This window comes from Solanum lycopersicum, chromosome 11 (genome assembly GCF_036512215.1).
Source record: "Solanum lycopersicum chromosome 11, SLM_r2.1".
NCBI lineage: Eukaryota > Viridiplantae > Streptophyta > Magnoliopsida > Solanales > Solanaceae > Solanum > Solanum lycopersicum.
The window spans coordinates 992,828-1,014,085 of record NC_090810.1 but is presented as its reverse complement, the minus strand read 5'-3'; the positions used below and the strand labels follow the sequence as shown (position 1 = coordinate 1,014,085).

The 21,258-nt window shown below is 35.3% G+C and overlaps 3 protein-coding genes across 6 annotated transcripts; all 3 read right to left on the bottom strand.

The window, feature by feature from the left end:
* Positions 1-1,429: 1,429 nt before the first annotated feature.
* On the bottom strand, positions 1,430-5,709 carry LOC101266581 (uncharacterized). 2 transcript variants are annotated; one of them, XR_738309.4, is made up of 6 exons: positions 5,034-5,541; positions 4,136-4,387; positions 3,710-3,778; positions 2,669-2,861; positions 1,970-2,482; positions 1,430-1,844 (listed from the first exon to the last, which is right to left on the bottom strand). XR_738309.4 is itself a non-coding variant. In XM_004249833.5 (5 exons), the coding sequence occupies exons 1-5, from the start codon at positions 5,409-5,411 to the stop codon at positions 2,058-2,060; spliced, it is 1,317 nt and encodes a 438-aa protein (XP_004249881.1). In that variant the 5' UTR covers positions 5,412-5,709; the 3' UTR covers positions 1,430-2,057. The 2 variants fall into 2 exon arrangements, 1 of the variants encoding a protein (XP_004249881.1); XM_004249833.5 differs by having other exon boundaries at positions 1,430-2,482; positions 5,034-5,709.
* Positions 5,710-5,852: 143 nt separating this feature from the next.
* Positions 5,853-11,224, bottom strand: LOC101266286 (uncharacterized). 2 transcript variants are annotated; one of them, XM_004249832.5, is made up of 5 exons: positions 11,014-11,224; positions 9,513-9,623; positions 6,742-6,812; positions 6,533-6,619; positions 5,853-6,454 (listed from the first exon to the last, which is right to left on the bottom strand). In XM_004249832.5, exons 2-5 carry the CDS (start codon positions 9,571-9,573, stop codon positions 6,179-6,181), a joined length of 495 nt encoding a protein of 164 aa, XP_004249880.1. In that variant the 5' UTR covers positions 9,574-9,623; positions 11,014-11,224; the 3' UTR covers positions 5,853-6,178. The 2 variants fall into 2 exon arrangements, with proteins under 2 accessions (XP_004249880.1, XP_019066608.1); XM_019211063.3 differs by having other exon boundaries at positions 11,096-11,168.
* A 366-nt stretch (positions 11,225-11,590) lies between these two features.
* LOC101265982 (cellulose synthase A catalytic subunit 5 [UDP-forming]) lies at positions 11,591-19,587 on the bottom strand. 2 transcript variants are annotated; one of them, XM_010314164.4, is made up of 14 exons: positions 18,577-19,587; positions 17,455-17,647; positions 17,155-17,372; positions 16,945-17,047; positions 16,688-16,850; positions 15,921-16,187; positions 15,424-15,769; positions 15,186-15,323; positions 14,494-14,619; positions 14,187-14,399; positions 13,832-14,105; positions 13,518-13,711; positions 13,084-13,434; positions 11,591-12,666 (listed from the first exon to the last, which is right to left on the bottom strand). In XM_010314164.4, the coding sequence occupies exons 1-14, from the start codon at positions 18,664-18,666 to the stop codon at positions 12,082-12,084; spliced, it is 3,261 nt and encodes a 1,086-aa protein (XP_010312466.1). In that variant the 5' UTR covers positions 18,667-19,587; the 3' UTR covers positions 11,591-12,081. The 2 variants fall into 2 exon arrangements, with proteins under 2 accessions (XP_010312466.1, XP_025883929.1); XM_026028144.2 differs by having other exon boundaries at positions 17,143-17,372; positions 18,577-19,586.
* Between the last annotated feature and the right edge of the window lie 1,671 nt (positions 19,588-21,258).

Sequence of the window (21,258 nt, the reverse complement as noted above, 5' to 3'; positions counted from 1 at the left end):
ACGATTCCCGAAGCAAGTATACCCCATTTTGCCAATTTTTGTGTACTATATCAATGGAATTTCGGCGATCCAAAATTCTGATATTTTTCTCGCCCAAATTTTTCATGGACGTCCGTTAAGACGTTATCTATGGATTGCTTTGATGGCCAAAACAAACCATTCTGAATGTCAAACAAGCTCCGGAACAAGTGAACCCCTCATTTTACTGATTTTTGTGTGCTATAGTCCACAATCTTTTTTGGTGATCCAGAATTTCAACGTCTTTTTTTGCCCAAATTTTTTGTGGACGTCCGTTAAGAAGTTAACTATGAAGTCAGTTGGTCCTGACGGCCAAAACGACTCATTTTGAAGGTCAAACGAGCCCCGAAGCATGTAAATCCCCAATTTTATCAATTTTCGTGTGCTATCCATGAATTTTTGGGGATCCAGAATTTCGACGTCTTTTTTGCCCAAATTTTTTTTTGGACGTTCGTTAAGACGTTAGTTATGGAGTTTGTTGGTCCCGACGGCCAAAATGGTCTGTTTTAAGGTCAAACGAGCCCCAAAACAAGTAAACCCCCTATGTCATCGAGTTTTGTGTACGATATATAGTCCATTGATTTTTGGTGATCCGGAATTTCGACATCTTTTTTGCCCAAATTTTTCATGGACGTCTGTTAAGACGTTATCAATGGAACTAGTTGGCCCTGACTGCAAAATAGACCATTTTGAAGATCAAATGTGCCGTAGAGTGGATAAAATCCTCATTTTACCGATCTTCGTGTGTTATTATAGTCCACGATCTTTTTTGGCGATCCAAAAATCCCACTTTTTTTGCCCGATTATTTTGTGACAGTCGATTAGGACGTTAGCTATGGAGCCAGTTAATCCTGACGATCAAAACAATCATTTAGAAGGTTAAACGAGGTCATTCTTTATTTTCTTAAACTTCCTGCCAAATCAAACTAGACCATTCTTTGTGAAATGGAGGTAATTAATGACGTGACCTATCCATAATTAACCACATTAAAAAATATTTTCAAAACCAAAATTGTTTTCAATTAACAAATAATGACATGAATGAAAATAATGGCATGAATGAGTGTTTTTTCAAACAAAAACATGATAGACTTAACATTAAATGAATCGAAGTAACCTCAGAAGGCCCGCAATTGCTTGGAATTAATGCATATTTAGCTAATGATATCGTAGGGAAAAAAAGATGCATATATAAGTGATATATACTAGATGAGGATATACTTTAAATTCGTGTGGAACTTTTATCACCAGCTTTAGTATTTTTAGATATTTTAAAAATATTTTCACATTATATTTGTTTGTTTGATAGTGTAATATGAGCTTAAATAATGAAATGACCATTCATATTTAATGTAAAGCACATAAAGCACATTAAACACAACAATTGGAAGAAACACAGGTTAGAGAAATGTAGTCCAAAAATGAAACCATATGCCAATAGTGAAAATTCGTAAAAATACAAAGCTCTCAATGAGGTACCTGTTTCAAGTGTATGCAAGTAAAGCATAGATCAAAACCTCATGCTATGAAATCACATATCCAGAACGCTGATTTCAAATGTTCAAACCTTCGAGATAATCTGAACTACTCAAAATCAAACATATCTAAGAGCTTGGAATGACAGTGAAGTTCCTTCCTTGCATCGGGTAGAAACTTTCCTCGATCATAAATTTCGATAATCACCAGTAACCTACGGATTGGTGTTTCTGGAATGCAGCATATCAAGGTGCAGGCTTGAACCTTTAAGCTTTAATTCCATAGTCTTAGACCTTGGTTGACGATAAGGACTACAATCTTTTTAGTTGTAAATACAGGGCCACCATTTCCTTGATCGAACAATGTATGACAAGTTCAGAGGAGCTAGAGCTTCATAAGGCTTAATTGCTTGTGAGGAAACTTTTCACGACGAATAAAGCTGAAGGACGATCAAGAAAAAGTTGTGATTACTTACTTTAAATGTTGAACAATTGGTAAAGCTCCTCATCTTTGAGATTGAAATATCTCCTCAAGGTCCAATACATCTATGAATCCACCTTTCTTCAGGCTTTCTGAATCACTCTAAGTTTAGCACTCCGACTTCGAGGATTCAGTGTTTCCTCCTTTTCGGATGGTGTTATGGGTCTTTTTGTAAGGATAGTTCCATTTTGCCCTTGTATCACCTGTTTAATCCATACTTCTTCTTTAACAGTATCCAGATTAATTTTCCTCAGCTCACGTAAGCGCTTCCCTTCTTCATCTTCAACCTCACCTCCATCAACTTCACTGCAGTTCATAATATTGAGAAATGCCTGCTTTACTATTCTGTCCTCCAAACTGTGGAATGAAATTATGGCAAGCCTTCCACCAGAAGTGAGAGACTCAAAGCAAGCACGGATGGAATCCTCCAAAGTTATGAGTTCATCATTAACAGCTATCCGCAATGCCTGAAAAACTCTTGTAGCCGTCTTAATCCAACCCTGCCTTCCTGCTTAAGCAAGTATCCAAAGTATGATCACATTTCTTGTTTCCACATACAAAACTGTGCAGAAGATCATTAAGAATGAAACAGTACCTACTACACCAATTCCCGCTAGTAATGGTTAAGAAATTTATAAAATTTTAGACAATTTAAAATATGAATAGCGACAAAGCCACCTAGAACTGAAATCACCTTTCGTCCTAGAAGTTGAATTCTGAATAAGGTCTACCAGCTCATTGGTAGAATGTAACCCTCCATGTAGACGAGCCTTAACAATTCTGTTTTGAAGAGAGTACCAATTGTTTTCTTCTCCATATTCTCGCAGAACTCGCCCTACTTCATCAGCTGGCCAAGAATTCAATATGTCTTCAGCTTTTAGAGTTGCCTGTCACAGTCCTCTGTCAGTTAATCAAGGAAACCTCTATGAACATTTTCTCCACATCTATGAAAGATATATAAGAAAATATAGAATGAGAAGCGTTTACTCAATCAGATGTCTTGACTCTTGACATTAGACAAATAGTGACATCAACAACGAAAACTTAATAGGATGTGACCGTGATAACTGATAATTGCTGTAAAGCTTCCTTGTAAATAGTTAGTGTGTGTAGTGACTAGTTGTGTTCAAACATATCCCTACATTTAGAAAACAAGTCTTACAATGTCATCTTGGAATCCATTTTTCTGGAAAAGAGGTCCGATTACATATCAGCGAGGTGACATTTTTTAATCAATGGGAAGAATATGGTTATTAGAACGCGAATTTGAGTACTCACTCAATCCGGAAGATACCTATATCGACGAATACACCCATTTCATGAGGAGAGAATGGAACTACCGTGTTGCAAACCAACATAATTTGGAGATAGACACATATGTCGTCCAAAACGCCATGCAATTCAAATGTTAGAGCTCTCAGAGAAGAAGACAACCAAGTCGTGTGAAGTTGCACGACTCAAATAATGAAAGGGAATAAATTTCCTTGTCTCGTCATGTCAATGTGAAATCAACAGATGTGCAGATTTTTTCTTCTTATAAAGTGTGGTGCTGTACATGCCTTAGCATTAAAGCAAAGGAATAAAATCACAAAACCAACATAATTTTCCAAAGGGTGGATACTGGAACTCTTACATGAGCCAATGTGAAATGCAGCCTAAGATACTAGTAGCATTTGAGAGCTAGACAAATCAGAATTGACTGTCGAAATTTACACACGATCTGGAAAGAAATTACCTTTGGATTCATTCTCATGTCAAGAGGTCCATTCTTCAGCATGCTAAAACCTCTTCCAGCATCATTTACCTGAATAAAATATGGGGAAAATTCAAGATATTGATATTATTCTCAGAAATATGTATCCTGATAGTCTCTACACATTTCTCCAATATGGTTAACAGGAAGAAATACATTTCTCTGACCCCACCGTGAGAGTAGAAGTCAGTTATCAAATGCATTAATTTTAGCCAGGGGGGAATAGTCTATTACGGTTTTAAAGAAATCAGTGTAACACTCTGATTAGCTTTTCTTCTCATATACAACCAACTCACACAATAGTCACACACACGGGAAAGAAAGAAAGGTAAGGCCACGGAAACCAGATTATCGAGCAAACAACTTGAAGTTTTACAGTAGTTTCCACTATGCGATTTGAGTACAGACCTGCATAGATGACATACCCAAGTCCATCAAGATCCCATTAACTCCACCAGTCAATAAGTCATCTGCAACTTCACCAAGCACAGACTTGACGTCCTTGAAATTTTTCAAAAAGGTATACACTTTCAAGGCAGACGCTGTATCAAAAGAGTCCCTATCTATAACACTCTTCAGCTGAGATTGAGCCTTCTGATGCGCGATGGGATCAACATCAAGCCCAACATATACTTGCATTTCGGGATGAGCTCGAATTATCTGTATATACAAGGCTACAAGCAAATAACTTTTAAAATTTTCAACATGGAAGACAAATGATCCCATACCACTACCTCAATAAATTACGCAAGTAACTTAATGCAACTAAGTATACATTAGACAACAAATTCATAACAGATGTAAAACCATAACAATCAGTTACTACAACAAAATAGTATGATAATTGAAATACAAAAAACAAAGGATACTAACAAAAAACTAAAGTAAAAGAGAGTACAAGAGTAAATATTTCGACCAATGATATTGAAGGATTAGCTAGACAATGTTCTACTACCCGCCAACATACTATCCTAATCCATATCCTCCTCAATTTACCATCTACGGCCATGAACTTGGTAGGTCTTACTCCATGTACAACAATCAATTGATACTAACACAAAAAAGTACAATAAACTACAAGAGTAAATATTTCAACCAATAGTGTGGATGGATTAGCTAGACAATGTTCTACTACCTGCTAACATACCACTCTAATCCATGCCCTCTTCAATTTTTACCATCTAAGGCCATGAACTCAGTAAGTTGAAACAACTTCTATGTCTCGTCTAATCACCCAGATACTTCAAAAAGGACAATAATTGTAGAAGGAAGGAGGTACAACTGTAAAAGAAAGGGATACACTAACCGCAGAGGAATGGCCGGCGGCACCGAGAGTACAATCAAGGAAGGAGCGAAGAGTAACGGAGGTGAAAACATCCAAAACTTCACCGAGCAAGACAGGGACATGTGCAGATGTATCATTTCCATAGTTCTTCAGGAACGTCTCCTCATCCAGCTCTTTCTCCGACCGAGTCCGTCGCTTCACTTGTGAAAGCTTGCTTTGGTTAATTACACTAATATTGCTGCTCTTCTCCAAGTTTTTGCCTTTGTTTTTGCGAGCTTTACTGCGAATTGAAGCAGCAGTGGAGAAACTAAAGCTGCCCGGGAGGCGGAGATCGTGGAATTTGAACGGTGGCGGAACGGCGGATGAGCGGAAGAGAAGATTCCGAACAACCCTCGCCATTGGGGAACAGGATAATTCTTTTAACTAATAATTAGTAGCACTATTCCATTTAACTAGATTTCAAAGAAACTTTTTATCACGATTTTTTTTGTATGCTCATATTTATCATCAAAAATTAAATTATTAACCTTCAAAAACTGGAATAAAGAGGGAGTACAATATATATTTATTTTATTATGTCTAATCATTTTTCGAGAAAATTATATTTAAAAAAAAGAAAATAATTTTATCACTATTTTCTTTACTCTATCTTTTATTATAATGACAAGACTCGAATTCTAGATGTTCAAAATGTGATTTAAGGTATAGAAGTATTAGCCAAAGCTCCTTCTAGAATTGTGGGATTACCAAGTTTCTTAGAGCAAATATATATATAAACTAAATAGGTTGGACGTTAAAATTTTGATATTTGAAAAAAAAATACTGATATTTGAGATTAAGTTGTAATAAAGTAATTTAAAAATTATATTTAGATAAAGTATTTAAGTTGAAATCAATGGCAGATTCTGTTTCATTTTCTCTCTCAACAAAAAAAATAGTACATCTTTCCAACATTAGAAACTATACTCGTCACAACCCACTAGAATTTTACGAAAGCTGGCCTCCTTCGTTTCATCTTTCTTTTCTTTAAGATACCAACACCAAAATAGGGAACTACTTGTTCTATAAAGCAAGTTGGCATCCCACACGCTGGGCTAATCACTGTTTCTTTTTTTATGAAGTAATTAGTTCTATTGCAAATCACCCGTTTCAATATATGCCCATGTTTAATGGCGCTTCTTACCAGGACCACCACCTTTGTTCTTCTTACCCTTGTTCTTTTTACCGCCCTTTTTCTTCTTCTTCCCTTTACCCGAAGAAAAAGGCTTCTTCCCATCATCAAATGATGCTTTAGGCGCAGAAGGTTTTAGTAACTGTTTAACATCAAGCACACCGTTTCTGAAGTTACCTTCAGTTGATTTCAGCACCCTATCCTCTGGTCTGCGCCTTCCTGCTGCTTTTCTTGAACTACTAGCTCCCCCGAATCGTCCAAGTACCAAATTCTGCAAACCAAATAAGTTAGCAACTTGTGTTAAGTGGAATTTTCAGTAAGCAACTCCAAAGAAAGCTGAGATTTCAACCTCTTCTTGCATTTTCTCCTCCCTTTCCTTCTGTTTCTTCATCATTACTCGTGCTACACTAAGTGGTAATCTCTGTTTCTTCTGAGGCTGCCACAATTAACAGAAACATTATCAACAGATGCAAAAAAATATTAAGTATTTGTCAAAAAATTGCAGAACATACTACAACAGCCAACGTTATTATTTATAAATTAAAGGTTGTGCCTCACCTTCCCACCAAGCGCAACTACTCTCTTGTTCTCCAACTCCTTTTTTTCCTTCCATGTCATATGCGCGGAGCCTAAAAATAGGACAGAGAACCTAGTCAGTGCCATATTTTACACAAGCTCCTCCCATCAGCATACTGTTAAAATCCAGATAGGACTAGTAGAATAATCAGAGAGAATGATTGGGGGGAATCAAACAGCCAAGTTTCGATCTCAGTCATGCTAAGAAAGCTCTTCAATAGGAAGACTGCTATATGAGACTTGTCAAGTAAACCCAGTTCAACCGGAAATCTAAATGTGATGAACCTGTTGAAGTTAATTAAGATAATGTGGCTAAGACAGACACCTGGATAGGGAAGATGCCAAAGTCGCAAGAAAAAGAAAATGTGTTGGCAGCGGAAAGCAATTTTGATAATTATGCACTTGAATGCCTTCCGGATGATATAAACCAAGGAAGACTGACACAAAAATGAAAGCAACTTCAATACTGCGTGCACTGGAACCTTTTCCAAATGAGTTGCACATGCTAACTTTTTCATGCAAGACTGGATATCATTCTTCCCTGATACGTAGCAACGAAAAATGCGTATAATTTCAGGGGCTTTGTCTTTGAAGGACAAATTTTATACTATTAGTTGTTGTGTATGAGATGTTTATTATGCAGCACATGTTAAGAAATATATACCGTAAGGGGGTTGTTTGGTAGCGCTAGTAAAGAGGTAACTTATCCATGTACTGATTTCTGTACAAGTAATAAATACTTGGGAAGTAAATTATTCATGTATATAATTAATACGATGTTTAGTTCGCGACTTAGAAACCCGCATAACTAATGCATCCCAGCCAAAGCAAGCTAATTCAATTTTAAATTCTTTAATCCATCCCAAACTTTCAGCTCTTTTGTATATCAAGCTTAGTATTTCCATAACAATGATAAACTAATATGGAGAAAGAGGATCTTCTCTGATAAAGAACCCCAATATGAAATCAAGAAAGATGGTATAAAAATCAGTAGATAGCTGAGAACCATTATCTTTCTTTGATAAAGAACTGAGAACCACTATCTTGTCATCTATTGGCCACTTATGATAGGAGCAGCCACCGCCTGCTTCTACCTCACCTCTATAAACATGAGCCTACATCATAATGACCTACCACCACCCAACATCAAGTGCACGGGTGAAGCCTTACCAGTCACCAACAGGCAAACAAAATAGCTGGTCAGCCTACTTAACGTGCCAACTTTCACTTTACAGTTTCAGGTAGACAGTTCATGGGATCATCAACCAAAGAGTTCATTGTTGGCTACACTTAGGCAAGGAGAACTGACTCACATAAATCAGGATTGAGTATCTATTTTGTCCTATTTCTTGTAATGATTGATCAATATTGACTGATGGCCCATATATAGTTTTTGACTCCCTAACTGGTTAGCACCAGTGTTTTCCTTTGCTTTTGTCATGCATTCAATTTTCCACTTCCAAATGAACATTATTTGGGATGAAGAAAATGGTCTTCAGCACTACCTCTACCAGAAAAAGTGGACGACACTTCATCCATGATAAAGTAGCTACCATTATCTAGGGTAAAGGAATGCAAAGTTCCCTTCATATGGCTTACTAGATTAAGTAAAGGCATTTCTCTTCTTTCTTTTTTTTTAAATGGTAACAGCAAGTAAAAGCATTTAATCACCGACCACTGCTTCAGTCCTAGAGATGGATTTTGAGATGTTTGTACTAATTAAAATCATTTCATTTCAACATTTAAGGATATTGTTGTTATGGAGAAAAGGGAAAGCTATGAAACAGTCTTGTCCTCAGCTCAAATCCCGGATTGAAGTGCTCCTCTGCACTAAAATCCTCCTCAAGTTTGCTAGCATTCACTAGTTTCAGATTTCAAGCACATTTCAGAAAATCTTGACTTCCGCAAACACTTCCTACCATTCAGTTCCTCCACAATCTCATGCCCAGTGTATCACAAAGACTTGTAAACTGAACCACATTAGCATAACAATTCATGCAGGACATTGTCATACATGCATAAAACTTAGCTGAATCTAAAGTTCCAATATGAACAAGAGCGTATAGTGAACCAATCAAATGTTTTAGTTGAACAATCACAGAAATTTTGTTAGCCAGATTTTTACCTCATAGTATCAATAGGATGTCACTTCACTAATCAAAAGACAAGGATATCCTCTTATATGTTTCCGACTATGCCTGTCCTCGAAGTTAGAAATTAGTGAAATAAGCTAATGCGCAAAATTTGGAATGTCTCTATCAGTAAGTTAACTGAAAACAAAAATCAATTCACAGTCAAACAGGTAACTTTTTTCTGGAGATGTTTATTCTGCTTTTTGTTCTAGAGATGCAGCGAGAGTACAAGCCACCGTTATCACCAAGGTCCCAAATTCTTGAATATAATTAAATATGAATCACGAATTCAGGGAAAAAAAAAAGATATTGGTTAACTGCTTTGAATGATGATTAAATCATTAATGCTAGATTATTGCACTGTCATAAGAACAAAATCCTAATTGGTTCATGAACAATATGGCTTACATAACATATCATTGACGCAAAATTAATGACATAATTTTGCACATCCCTACTCCTTAGACAGAGGGTTCTTTTTTTTTTTCTTTATTCAAAACCCAAATAACATGAAACATGCTCTACTGAACCAAAACTCACATGAATTAAGATTTCAATCAAGTTGGAGTACAAAAATAGTACCCTTAATCAAGAGAAGACAAAAAAAAAACTACTACTTACCCAGAAATTCAGCCTCCTTCATTATCGACTTAAAATCCATCCTCTGTTCCTTCATGTCCATATTTGGTCAAATTTAGGGTGTTCTTATTTTTCCGTTGTTCCCTTCAGAATCTACAAGTAAAACAATCAAGACACAAATTTATCGCTTAGATACAAATAAAGAATGCAAAACTAGAGCCCGTTTGGATTAGCTGAATTTAAGTAGCTTTTAAGCAGCAAATGTTGAAAAACTATTTTTAAGTTTGGAGCTGCATTTATAAATAAGCAGTTTTACTTTTAGATAAAAGTGCTCAAGCTGGAAAAAACAATTAGACGTGTCAAACACATCCTAGTATCCACTATAAAAGAGTTGATTACTACAAAGATTTACAACAACTAGCCCAGTAAAATCCCACAAGTCAGATCCTTCAGAGGGTGATGTGTATACAACCTTACCTGTACCTTGTAAAGATAGCGAGGTTCTTTGTTATAAATCCCTCAGCTCAAGTAAGCACATAAAAAATCAAGTATGTATAGCATAGAAAATACAGCTACACTGAAAAACATATAACACAATAATCTAAGCTTGAGTTGATTCCAATACAATAATAATTTATATTTCAAACTACATCAACATATGCAATTAGGGCTGGGCATTTGGTCGGTTCAACTTGGAAAAAATGTGAAACCAAACCAAATTGAAATAAATTCAGTTCGGTTTGGTTTTCGGTTTAACCAAATTTAATTAACAGTAGCAAAAATTAAAGAAAGTTAATTTATTTATACTTATCAAGGATGAATAGTAGTCACAAATTTAGCATAAGCCTCATCAGGATCAAATGCTTTGATGTCCTCTACATACAAATGCATCGTAAAATAGCGACAACCATGGTTACAGATGCACATTAACAGTAACTAAAACTCTAAAAGATGATAGACATTAGACACTCATGACTCAACACTCCTTCATGAATACTTATTTAACACAAATATCAACAGAGTTGCCTATAAACAACTTAACGCAGTACATTACAGTTCACAAATCACACAAATAATCACATAGTTGCATACTTGCATTCCATGATTTAAAAAACAATAGAGGACGCAATACATATTCTTGCCATGGGTTTTCATCAGATTTTGCTCTTAATGTGTATCTAACAATTTCTTTTGTTGTTTAACTTCAATAATATCTAACAATGCTTACTTATTTTACTTTGCTACTGCCTACTCGTGTTGTTTTCCACAAGTTTATTGGATTCCATTATTAATTTACCAGATTTCCAGATGAGAGTTGGTCTGGAAATCAAAATTTGAAAGAAAAAAAACGTCTTTTTGGTTTTAACCATATTATGCCCAGTTATATGCAATCAAGGTGATTCTTCCATTCGTCCGAACTTTGATGAACGGAGCTATGGGAGGTGGCAGCAATGGCGGCTAAACCCTAAAGGCCCTATAAAAATAAGGGCTTCCAAAGAAGCGAAAAACCTCAAATTCAATAAGCTCAAATACGAAAACATACCGGAAGATGCAGAATTCGAGCAAGAAGCAAAGATTAAACGAAGAAGCAAAAGCACTGAGCAGACAAAAGATGAACACGATACCTACATACACAACCAGTCCGTCCCTATTTAAAAAATGTATTTATTGCTACTATTGAAGTTTTATTGTTGATGTTTTATAAAATTTATATTGGGTAAAAGGAAATTATTAATTATGTTTAAGTGGTACATACAAAAATATATTTAGAGGATTAAAATAAAATAAACAAACTTTTAGAGATGAGTTTAAAAGGGTTGTTTATGTGTTCGGCCTTTCTTCTTTTTTTATTTGTAAGCTTCTATTAATTAATCAATCTTTCTAAAAAAAATAATGTATTACATTTATAACATTATATCTACTGAAATTTCGCAAGTCAAGAGTAGAAAAGGTGGAATGTACGTGAAGACATCAGTATTATCTTACGAAGATAAAGAAACATACCAGTAAAATTCCACGAGGTTCAAAAAAGGTAAAATATACACGCAAATCTTATCACTATCCAAGAAGGTAAAGAGACTAGTTCTGAAAGACTAGCGTAAAAGAACACAAACAACTCATTGCCTGAAAAAAAATAGCACATAAGAACATCACCTAAACAATATCTGAGTTGTAAAATACATAATAACTGCAAAATTTGGATAACCAAAGACAAAAATTGGTTGATTCTAAAGTCCAGATAAACCAGGACATCACAACTTTTGAACTCAAGAGTGTACAAATTTGATGGCCCTTTCACAGAGGGTTAATAACTTTAATGATTTAGTAAGTATTCACTGACAAATAGATTGAACTCCCAAAAGAACAAATATCATGAATATATGTCAGCTCTCTGTGTTTCATATCTACATTGATGACTCTCTTCACCTATACTCCTCTACCTACCTACCCCTTTTTATTCTACCAACAGCCTTCTTCTATATAGTATTATCTCTTCCTGCAAAAACCCTCTCACAGTACTACACATCGATGTCTCGTCCGCGAAAGGAAATCCCAATAATGTCTTGCTGGAAATATTCTTGATTCAATCAAGTCTTTGGAGTGTTTAGACTCAATCGTCACAATCCAATCCGCAGACTTCTAGGAGAGGACCATCTTTTGAGACAAACGGATTGACTCGTACCCACAATAATGTCAAGACTGAAGCAAGAAGAATAGACCATACGATGACTATGGTAGGGGTTCGTTCTTGTCTTCCCATCAATCCTTTGAGGAATGGGTAGAGATGAATAATAACCCACAAGGCAAAGAAGAGCCTACCAAATAAGGGTCCCCAAGAGTCATAACCGTTGTTTATTGCATCCGAGATACCAACCACAACTCCAACTATGTTCACTATTAGCAAAGTCGTTGGTGGGATCAATAATGATGTCCACTTGAACATATAGAGCTCCGAAAATTCTCCATCGTCACCTGCTTTGGTGGTGACGGTAAATCTTGTTTCCACACCAGCTAAAACCTTGAACAATCCTTGAAAGAGAGCAAAAAAGTGCGCAGAAGCACCTCCAATAACCCAAAACTGCTCATTTCTCCACCAATCCTCTATACCAACACCACCCCACTGCATTTCAAGGATACCGGTGGCAGCAATAGAGATGAAGAGTGCGATAAATATAATGCTGGCATAATTACTGATCTGTAAATGTTTAAACAAACACAATTAGCGGACAGACTCAATTTAACTTTTAGAAAATTGGAAGTGAAGGATCAGACTAAATGGGAAAAAAGTAACAATTCTCAGAAGTTAGAAGTATCAATATTTGCAAGCTTTTCTATATATTGTTAAGCTAATGAAAGTCATAAACAATGAGTCTCATCTTTCTTTCTTGCTGAGGATTTTAGAGAATGAAGTTTCTCAATATAGATCCAGTTATTCCGCTGGAACAGATATATAAATGGTTTAAGTTAAAGACCCAAGCTTATATGAAGACTGACATGACTCTAAAGTATACACTTCATCTGCGGAACACTTGATAGAAATAAATTGTTGATTTTTCAGCAACATCCTTTTTAGATATAACCAGGTCAATAGCGAAATCAGAAATTGAGTTACCTCAGGAACAATGAATTTTCCAGTGATAAGGCAGAGAGCCGGCAAGGAACAGTAGACAATCAAGGGAATGGACGTCAAAGGATACACAACAGAGTTTATGTAAGAGAGCCTCTCAAGCCTCTTCAATCCACCACCATAGCCATACCAGATGGGGCAATGCTTGCTCAACAAAATTTCAACTGATCCCAGCGCCCATCTAAGAACCTGATGGAGACGGTCTGAAAGATTTATAGGGGCTGAACCCTTGAAAGCAGGTAGCTGAGGCATACAATACACGGACCTCCATCCATGGCAATGCATCTTGAATCCAGTCAAGATATCTTCTGTGACAGAGCCATAAATCCAGCCAACCTGGTTGAAGATTAAAAATTTCACGACTCAGAAACCAAATTTACTACATTCTTCCATAACAAAAAGTAATCAATGGGTCTTACCTCCTTCCCCCATTCTGTTTTATCTTCATAACCACAGCAAATAACATGAACGGCTTCCTGCAAAAGTGACGAGGCACTGGCTTCCTTTGGAACACCACCATTTTCCAGAAGTGTTGAGGCAACAAAAACAGAAGACTGCCCAAATCTTTTCTCTAGTTTCACTTGGGAAGTCGGGCGTGAATCCACATTAGCTTCTGTAATGCAGCATAAGTTAAGACTTTTCACCTCTATTGATCAGTGTATAAGTAACTTCATTGTACATTTTCTGTAACAAGCAACTAGAACAATTATTCTTTATAACATAAAGATCTAACCTTTAACTCCTTCTTCAATGGTTTCAAGAGCATGTATTTGACTTGATGCCTCCCAGTGCTTTGGCTTCTTCAATTTCTTTGTTTTCCCTTTCTTGTTCGTTTTCGATCTGAAACAGCAACAGCAAGAGCACAATTTCGGCAAGCAGTTGCAGGTCTTGCTAGGTCTCTTCTTCTTGACAGGAGCATCATATCCATAAAGTGCATGCCTTCTGAAAACACACCCTGTACCAACATATATTGGTCCTTGTATACCATCCAAACCTTTCATGTTAATCTGGAAACAACCTTAAGAATCAGTTTCTTCACAGATGGATTATGGATTGAACTCTAGTTAATGAAATAAGGCTATACATACATCAAAGAACACAACATTTCTGTTTGAGTATCTGTCATGACGATCAATCCCATCAAACCTTTGTGGAAACTGCACATAGCAGATTTTCTTTCCTGAAATGGGGTCCATCAAGAAACACATGGCTTCCCTCAATGCCTTGCTATTGTTGATGTAATGATCACAATCAACATTTAACAAGAAAGGAGCATTTGATATAACAGCTGAAACCCTCATCTGCATACAGAAAGAAAGACAAGATTGATAAAATCAGAACTCCATGTTCATGCATAACAATTTTCTTGTTGTTCCAATATTTTATCTAACTTACCAGAGCATTCATGGCGCCTGCTTTTTTATGGTGATCAAACCCAGGCCTCTTTTCACGGGAAACATAAACCAGGCAAGGTAAATCATTTCCTTCAACATCGTGGACACCATCATTACCCATTAATACCTGTAGAAGAGTTAATCAGAAAAACTGAGGTATAAAAAGAAAGATAGTACCTAATACCTTTGACACTCATTTAAAGCATTCCACTGAATTTATATTGACGAGAAAGTCAAAAGATTTATCTTTTTTTGTCTATTTTACACATTCTTATGAAGTTGAAAACAATGAAAGATCCAGATACTTCTGTTGCACAAGGTCCGAAAAAAGTAGTCCTGGATGAACTGGACAGTACAGCTCAGAAGCTGTCTATGCCCCTGGGCTTCATCCAGAGTATCCTTGCTGACTAAAGAGTTTGATGGTCAATGGCCGAGACAGATAAATTTTCCATAATCACTTTTCAACTCACTGAGAGCAGATACCATGCTGTTGGTGGAGATACGGGGAAAATAGAGTAGAGATGGTTAACAACTGGGGAAACTGGAATGAGAAGAGATCCATGATACGATTGGCAATCAAATTAGATGGGTAATGCATAACTTGCCAGCAGAATCTATGAAGAACTATGATACAAACTTTGAAGGTAACAGAAACTCGTTTGAGGTGAATTCATCACAATAAATTGTTCTTACCTGGATCATACCAGGATGGTCTCGGACATTGTTCCCGGGCCATACTGTGCCATCCTGCATAGTCCAACCTTCGTCAGGAACCCTTTGAGCAGTTGCCACAAGAGCATTTATCTTGACTTTGAATTCTTCATATTCTCTCTGAGGCCATAAAAACAAGAAAATATTCAAATCAAAATCTAAGTGCCCCGAAAGGTTTTGATGCATGTCAAATGAAACAGAGATAATCTATGCTTCAAACCTTCATGGCACGCCGTTCCCTTACAAATGCAGGATGAACTTTATTTTTCAGATAGTCCATCTTTAGTGAAAAATACCATTCTGGAGCACGAGGTTCAATATTATACTTCTTGCAGAAAGGAACCCATTTTCTTGCAAAGCTAGATGTCTCAGAAAGGGCTTCAAAAGTAAGCATTGCTGCACCATCATCTGACACATAGCATGTAACTTTGTCCACTGGATAATCCACAGCAAGAATGGATAGAACAGTGTTTGCAGTGATTAATGGTGGTTCTTTCAAGGGATCGACTGTGCTGACAAAAATGTCAATAGGAGCTAACTCTGAAGGTTTCCCTTCTTTTTCATACCTGAAATGATAAAGCTTGTGAATACACGACAACAATTCTTTCTCTGAAACCAATGAACCCATTAAGGGTATCCAAAAGTCCAAGACAAATAGATCCAAAAATCTTCTCAATTTCAAGTTGACCCCAAAACATTATAACAGCAGAACCCTACCTGAGTGAAAGCCGATCAAGGTATGTTTCTCGAACTATAGGGCACCACTTCGGGAACTGATCAAGAATCCATGAAGCAGCAAACCATATCTCACAAATAACTGATGTCAACCACAGGCCAGTTGCATCATTTACCGGATGAAGAATTCTATAATGGAAGAAGAGGCCAAGAATTGTGAGACGGAGTATGATTAGAATTCTGTACGGATTAATCTTGCTTGAGGATATGGGCAATTTTCTTGATAGTGGCTGCCTTCCTTCATCCATCCTGAGAGAATGATCATTTATAAAGAAACTTGCTTAAAATATTCACAAATACATTAGTAAATTAGAACCACAGAGAGCAAAAACAAGTCTTTTTTTCTCTCAGGTTATGCCTAAAGAATCTCTGTACAAGTACTTTCAAGTTTTTAGAGCTGAATAATACTAGCGACAACCTCACACATAGAAACCCCACAAAAACTTCTTCATGAACAGAAACTGGGAATGAAAGACCTTAAATTTATGATTATGATGCACAAATCCTAATTGTTGGCATTAAATAATTTTTCAATCAGCAATCATTAGCATTCAATCTTTGCCCAAAAAAACATTTTAGTTATCCTTGAGTGCATCTAGTATGCCTTCCATTCAGAACTAGAGCTGTTGAAACAGTATTTATATTTCAAGAAGATTAATAGTACTTTTAACCAGCATATATTTTTAAAAATTTGCACAGGTTTACCAATTGAGCCACTAACAAAATAAGACACAAAAATATTTACATACATAGGCAAATATTGAAAGCTCCCACCACCATCTCCTTGATGCTTGACCATCGGGAGATTCTCATTCTGCTTTTTCTTCCAGTCTTCCATTCTGTCCTTCCAAGAAACACTTCCATAGCCATATAGTGCAATGTCTTTCTCTGGAACCATTGGTCTCGGAAGCACTACGTCATCAAAAAAAAAAAGCATCACATCACTCTCATGTAATCAGATACAACAACCTAGAGAAAATACAATAAGAATGGGCTAATAACTTACAGGATACCGATGACTCAGTACGAGGATTTAGATAAATTCCATTTCCGAAGCCATTCGAAGGAGGCACTATGAGAGCATGCTGATTGGAAGAAATCTGAGAATCCTGGATTAGGAAGTTGCAAGCATTAGACTTGTACATATTCCAGATTATGCGAATGATTGTTTTTCTTCTTTTCGTTATTCAAATTAAGGGCTTACAAGAATATTCACCTCTTCACCATAGGTCAAAAGAGGTATTTCCATACCATCAGTGGATGAACCTTGTCTCGAGGACGAGCCATATTCATATGTACCAGCATGACCGCTTCTGCCATAAACAAAGGAAACTGGACCTGAACCTTGGCGTAAAATCTCAACGCCATAATCAAACTCGTGCTCTATGTCATCAGTATCATCCTCTTCCTCATCACCCTCAACGCGTGGACTACCTGAAATCAAAACCCATACATCAATGTTCGTAATCAATACACTTGAGGTTTCTAGTTTTGCACTGAGAGCAAGTTTCCATACCTTTAATCCGCTTGTATCTAGTTTTGCACTGAGGGCAAGCTTGGGTTCCTTCTCTTCTTTCATACTCATAGCAAAGTCTACAAACGGGGAAAGCACATTCATTGCAGGCAACAAACAGCTCTCCATCACTAGTCTCAAGTTCATCCCCACAAATCTGGCACATCTGTTCACTGAGCTCATGCACGGACTCTACCTGAACAACAGAATAGTCATCAAGAACACTGCAGTCAGCATCAAATTACCAAAAACAAAGTATAATCCTCATAGATTATACAATACAATATATTCCAGAAGGAAAAATGCAAAACTTAGGTTGATTTTTTATTCCCAAAAAAATTCAAGATCAATTGATACAGAAGGAAAATGGACAAAACCAAAGGCAGAGATGCCTCAACAAAAATTAGAAAAGGTTCAACATTTTTTAGGCTGCATTCCAAATTATTCTCAAGTAAAAACAACAACAACAAATGGGGTCTAGAGATGGTAGTATGTATGCAGACTTTACCCCAAACTTGGGAGGTAAAGAGGTTTGTTTCCGGTAGACCCTCAGCTCACAAATTATCCTCAAGTAAAAAGTTAAAAATCACAAGGACAAGAAATTGTAAGAACATTTAGAAAAACAAAGACTGAACCATTGTGATTCCTACATAATAATTTCATAGTTAAAGAGTACCTGCATACACCAAATTAGCCAACAAAAAGCTGACAAATTACAAGACAAAGTAGCTAAAACCCTCAAAATAATAGATTAAAAGAGTCATTATCAATAAATAGTCCAAAAAACACAGAACTTTCAAAAAGTCAAAAAAATATCAACGAAAATTAACAATCACAAAATACAGCTGAAACAAAACCTCCAATCACAGAAAGAAATGAAGATAAAGGGGGGAAAAGAAAGTACAAAGGCAAAATGCATTCTCAGTAACAGAAATCCTGCAACTCAACAAAAAGAACCAATGATCAAGATACAGAAACTAAGGAAAAAGCATAACTTTTTTTCCAGAAACCCTAATCAAATGGAAGATTCATCCATAAACCAAAACAAGCCACCCCATAGACCAAAATGAGTAATCTTCAGAACTCACAATATAATCAAAATGAAGGATTTTTATAGACACTTACCCTTCCAAATTCATCAGCTTTGATAAGCACAAACTCATTTCTAATGTGAGAACCAGCAATAAGCCTTCCACCAGTATCCATCATTGCCATTTTCCACAATCACTCACAATCCAAATACCAGATAAAACTTTTTTAAAAAAATTCCTCAAAAACCCCACTCAAAGATTCAACCTTTCAGTGCCCAAAATCAATAAAGGTGCCACCTTTATGCACTAAAAACTAAATCTTGGAAAACTATGTAACCCCCATCAGAAAATACCCAAACCAAACAACCCCAACATTAATAAACTCAACATTACATATAAAAATAAGGAAACTCCCACAAGGAAAAATACAATATTACAATATTGTTACATACAATAAAGTAGGAACCCCCCAAAAAAGATGATGCTGGCAATGCTTGTAGTATCAAAATTTCTTCTTTACAAGCTATGTCTTGACTGTAATCTGGCTTAATGTAGGAAAAGAAAGAACCAAAAAGAGTGAAAACACTCTTTATCACAATGACACCAAAAGTTCAGAAAAAAGTATTGAAATGTGTACACACAACAAAAACAAGAAGGGGCCAAACCAAACCAAAACAAAACAAAACAACCCCAGTGAAGTGAGAGAATGTGAAGGTAGGCAATCTAGAGAGCCCTTTTCCAACCCCCACACCCCACACCCTGTTAATTTTGATCTAAGATTTGATATCAAAAAACACCAACTTTGATTCCTTTGATGGATATCTATCTATATATATTTGTGATTTTCTTCTTGTAAGCAAAAATATATAAGCAATTACTCACTCTTTTGTTAAGAAAGAGTGAGATATATGTAGGGCCCAAAGAGTTGGTAGTATATGGAGTGATTAAAGAAGGAAGAGAAATTAGGAGATTTTTCAGAAAAGGAAAAAAAATCAATAAAGATGATGTGTTTGACAAAACAAAAAGAAAAAACAGCTAAGAGAGAAAGAAAAAAAAGTTTGCTAAGTCTTTTTTTTCCTCTATCTTCTTGCTCACTGCAACACTTGAGAGTTCTATTGTGTCTCTACTATATATAACATATACAAAATATGATCACAACAATAAATATTACCGCTAAACGACGTAGTGCAGTGAATAAATAAAATTCTTCCTTCTTTAAGAAGTTTTATTTTGAATTTTTGACTTTTAACATGATTATTGTTTTTTTATAGGTTTAAAGCATTTTTATTCGAATCGAATTTAATAATAATATTGACTTCAATACAAATTAAAAAGAGAAAACAATAAAGAAAAAGACTAATCTATGGAGTTCAATTGGCTTTTTGGAATTCTTTTATAAGGGTGTCACAATTTTAATGTGTATAGTATGAATATATGTTATACTTTTGTGTATATTGTAACAACATTTGTGTGTGTGTGTTACATAGGGACAACATTTGAGAAAATAAAAAATATAATTGGTAATAAATATTTTTCAAAAACGTTTAATTGGAGATCCTACTTACTAGGTTGGATAATAAGTTGTTTTATAAAATTATTTTATTCTATGTTTATATTAAGCCTCTAATTAACAAAAATTCAAGATATATAAAGATTGAAAAAAAATCTTTTTTGTAAATAAATAAAGAAGCTTTTTTTATTATTATTATTGTCTAAAGAGAGAGAAGTTATTTTACTATAATAATAATATGGAATGTTACAAATGCAGTGAATGTATTTGATTTTTTATTTTGTAATATAAGAATATTTTTTTATACCATAGTACTTGTAACAGTGAATGTATGTAAACATGTAATAATATTATTTTTTTTCGTACTATAGTACTTGACCATTGACTAGTACGATTACAACGAGATATAAAAGCACAGTTAACTGGCTTTTTACTTGTTAATATTATTATATTGCTTTACAGAAAATCAGGTTGACTTTAATGGAATTCTTATTTCAATATATATTAAATTTTTTAAGAAGGAGAAATAAGTAGGAAACTTATATAATTTTGTGAAAACTATGAACTTTTTCTTAATTTAGATAATTTTATAAATCATAATCAATAACTCAAAAATTCCTTTTGTTTTTTTTTTTTTAATTATTTTGAGTACACCGACATGTACTATAATATTTGCTCAATCGCTTATTTTATATTTATTTATCTTTCTTTATAATAATTTATTTCATTGTAAGATCAATTTAATTAACGTTTATACTTGAACATATAATTTTACGTATATAGAGAAAGAAGGAAAATAAAAAATAAAAGTTCTAACATACCCAATGTTGTAATAATAATAATATAAAAAATTATTATATGGGGTAATTCTGAAAGCAATAGGTAGATGAATCAGAAGATGACACGTGATAAAAGTAACGGGCCGAATTTGAGTCAATGAGTAATAATACTCTAGATGTCACTAAAGAAAAACACATTGATTCGTAAGAAGTTTTTCAAAGTTCTATTAATATCGAGCGTTTCAAACAAGGCTCATTTAACTCCGTAAAGGCGGTAGCAGAATATGGATAAGATTGAAGTAATTTTAACATTTTGCCGTTACGCAAAGATGATAAAATTGTCAAGAATCATTATACAATAGCGATTTAGCAATTAATAGGTTTTTAATATATTTTAAGGGAGATATATTTTATGAATCTATCATTTAACAAACAATAACAAATTTTATCTTATTTCACTCTTGGATGACATCGATCTAAGTTTTAA

Excerpts from the sequence above, each read along its gene's own strand:
- LOC101266581 (XM_004249833.5), bottom strand. The coding sequence starts at position 5,411 with ATGGCGAGGGTTGTTCGGAATCTTCTCTTCCGCTCATCCGCCGTTCCG. Across the intron at positions 3,779-4,135 it reads TGGGTATGTCATCTATGCAG|GTAAATGATGCTGGAAGAGG; the intron begins GTCTGTACTCAA and ends TATTTTATTCAG. Across the intron at positions 2,862-3,709 it reads ACATGAGAATGAATCCAAAG|GCAACTCTAAAAGCTGAAGA; the intron begins GTAATTTCTTTC and ends GGACTGTGACAG.
- LOC101266286 (XM_004249832.5), bottom strand. The coding sequence starts at position 9,573 with ATGGACATGAAGGAACAGAGGATGGATTTTAAGTCGATAATGAAGGAG. Across the intron at positions 6,813-9,512 it reads GAAGGAGGCTGAATTTCTGG|GCTCCGCGCATATGACATGG; the intron begins GTAAGTAGTAGT and ends TCCTATTTTTAG. Across the intron at positions 6,455-6,532 it reads AGGAGAAAATGCAAGAAGAG|AATTTGGTACTTGGACGATT; the intron begins GTTGAAATCTCA and ends TTTGGTTTGCAG.
- LOC101265982 (XM_026028144.2), bottom strand. The coding sequence starts at position 18,666 with ATGGCAATGATGGATACTGGTGGAAGGCTTATTGCTGGTTCTCACATT. Across the intron at positions 15,770-15,920 it reads CTTGATCGGCTTTCACTCAG|GTATGAAAAAGAAGGGAAAC; the intron begins GTAGGGTTCTGC and ends TTATCATTTCAG. Across the intron at positions 14,620-15,185 it reads ACCATCCTGGTATGATCCAG|GTATTAATGGGTAATGATGG; the intron begins GTAAGAACAATT and ends ACTCTTCTACAG.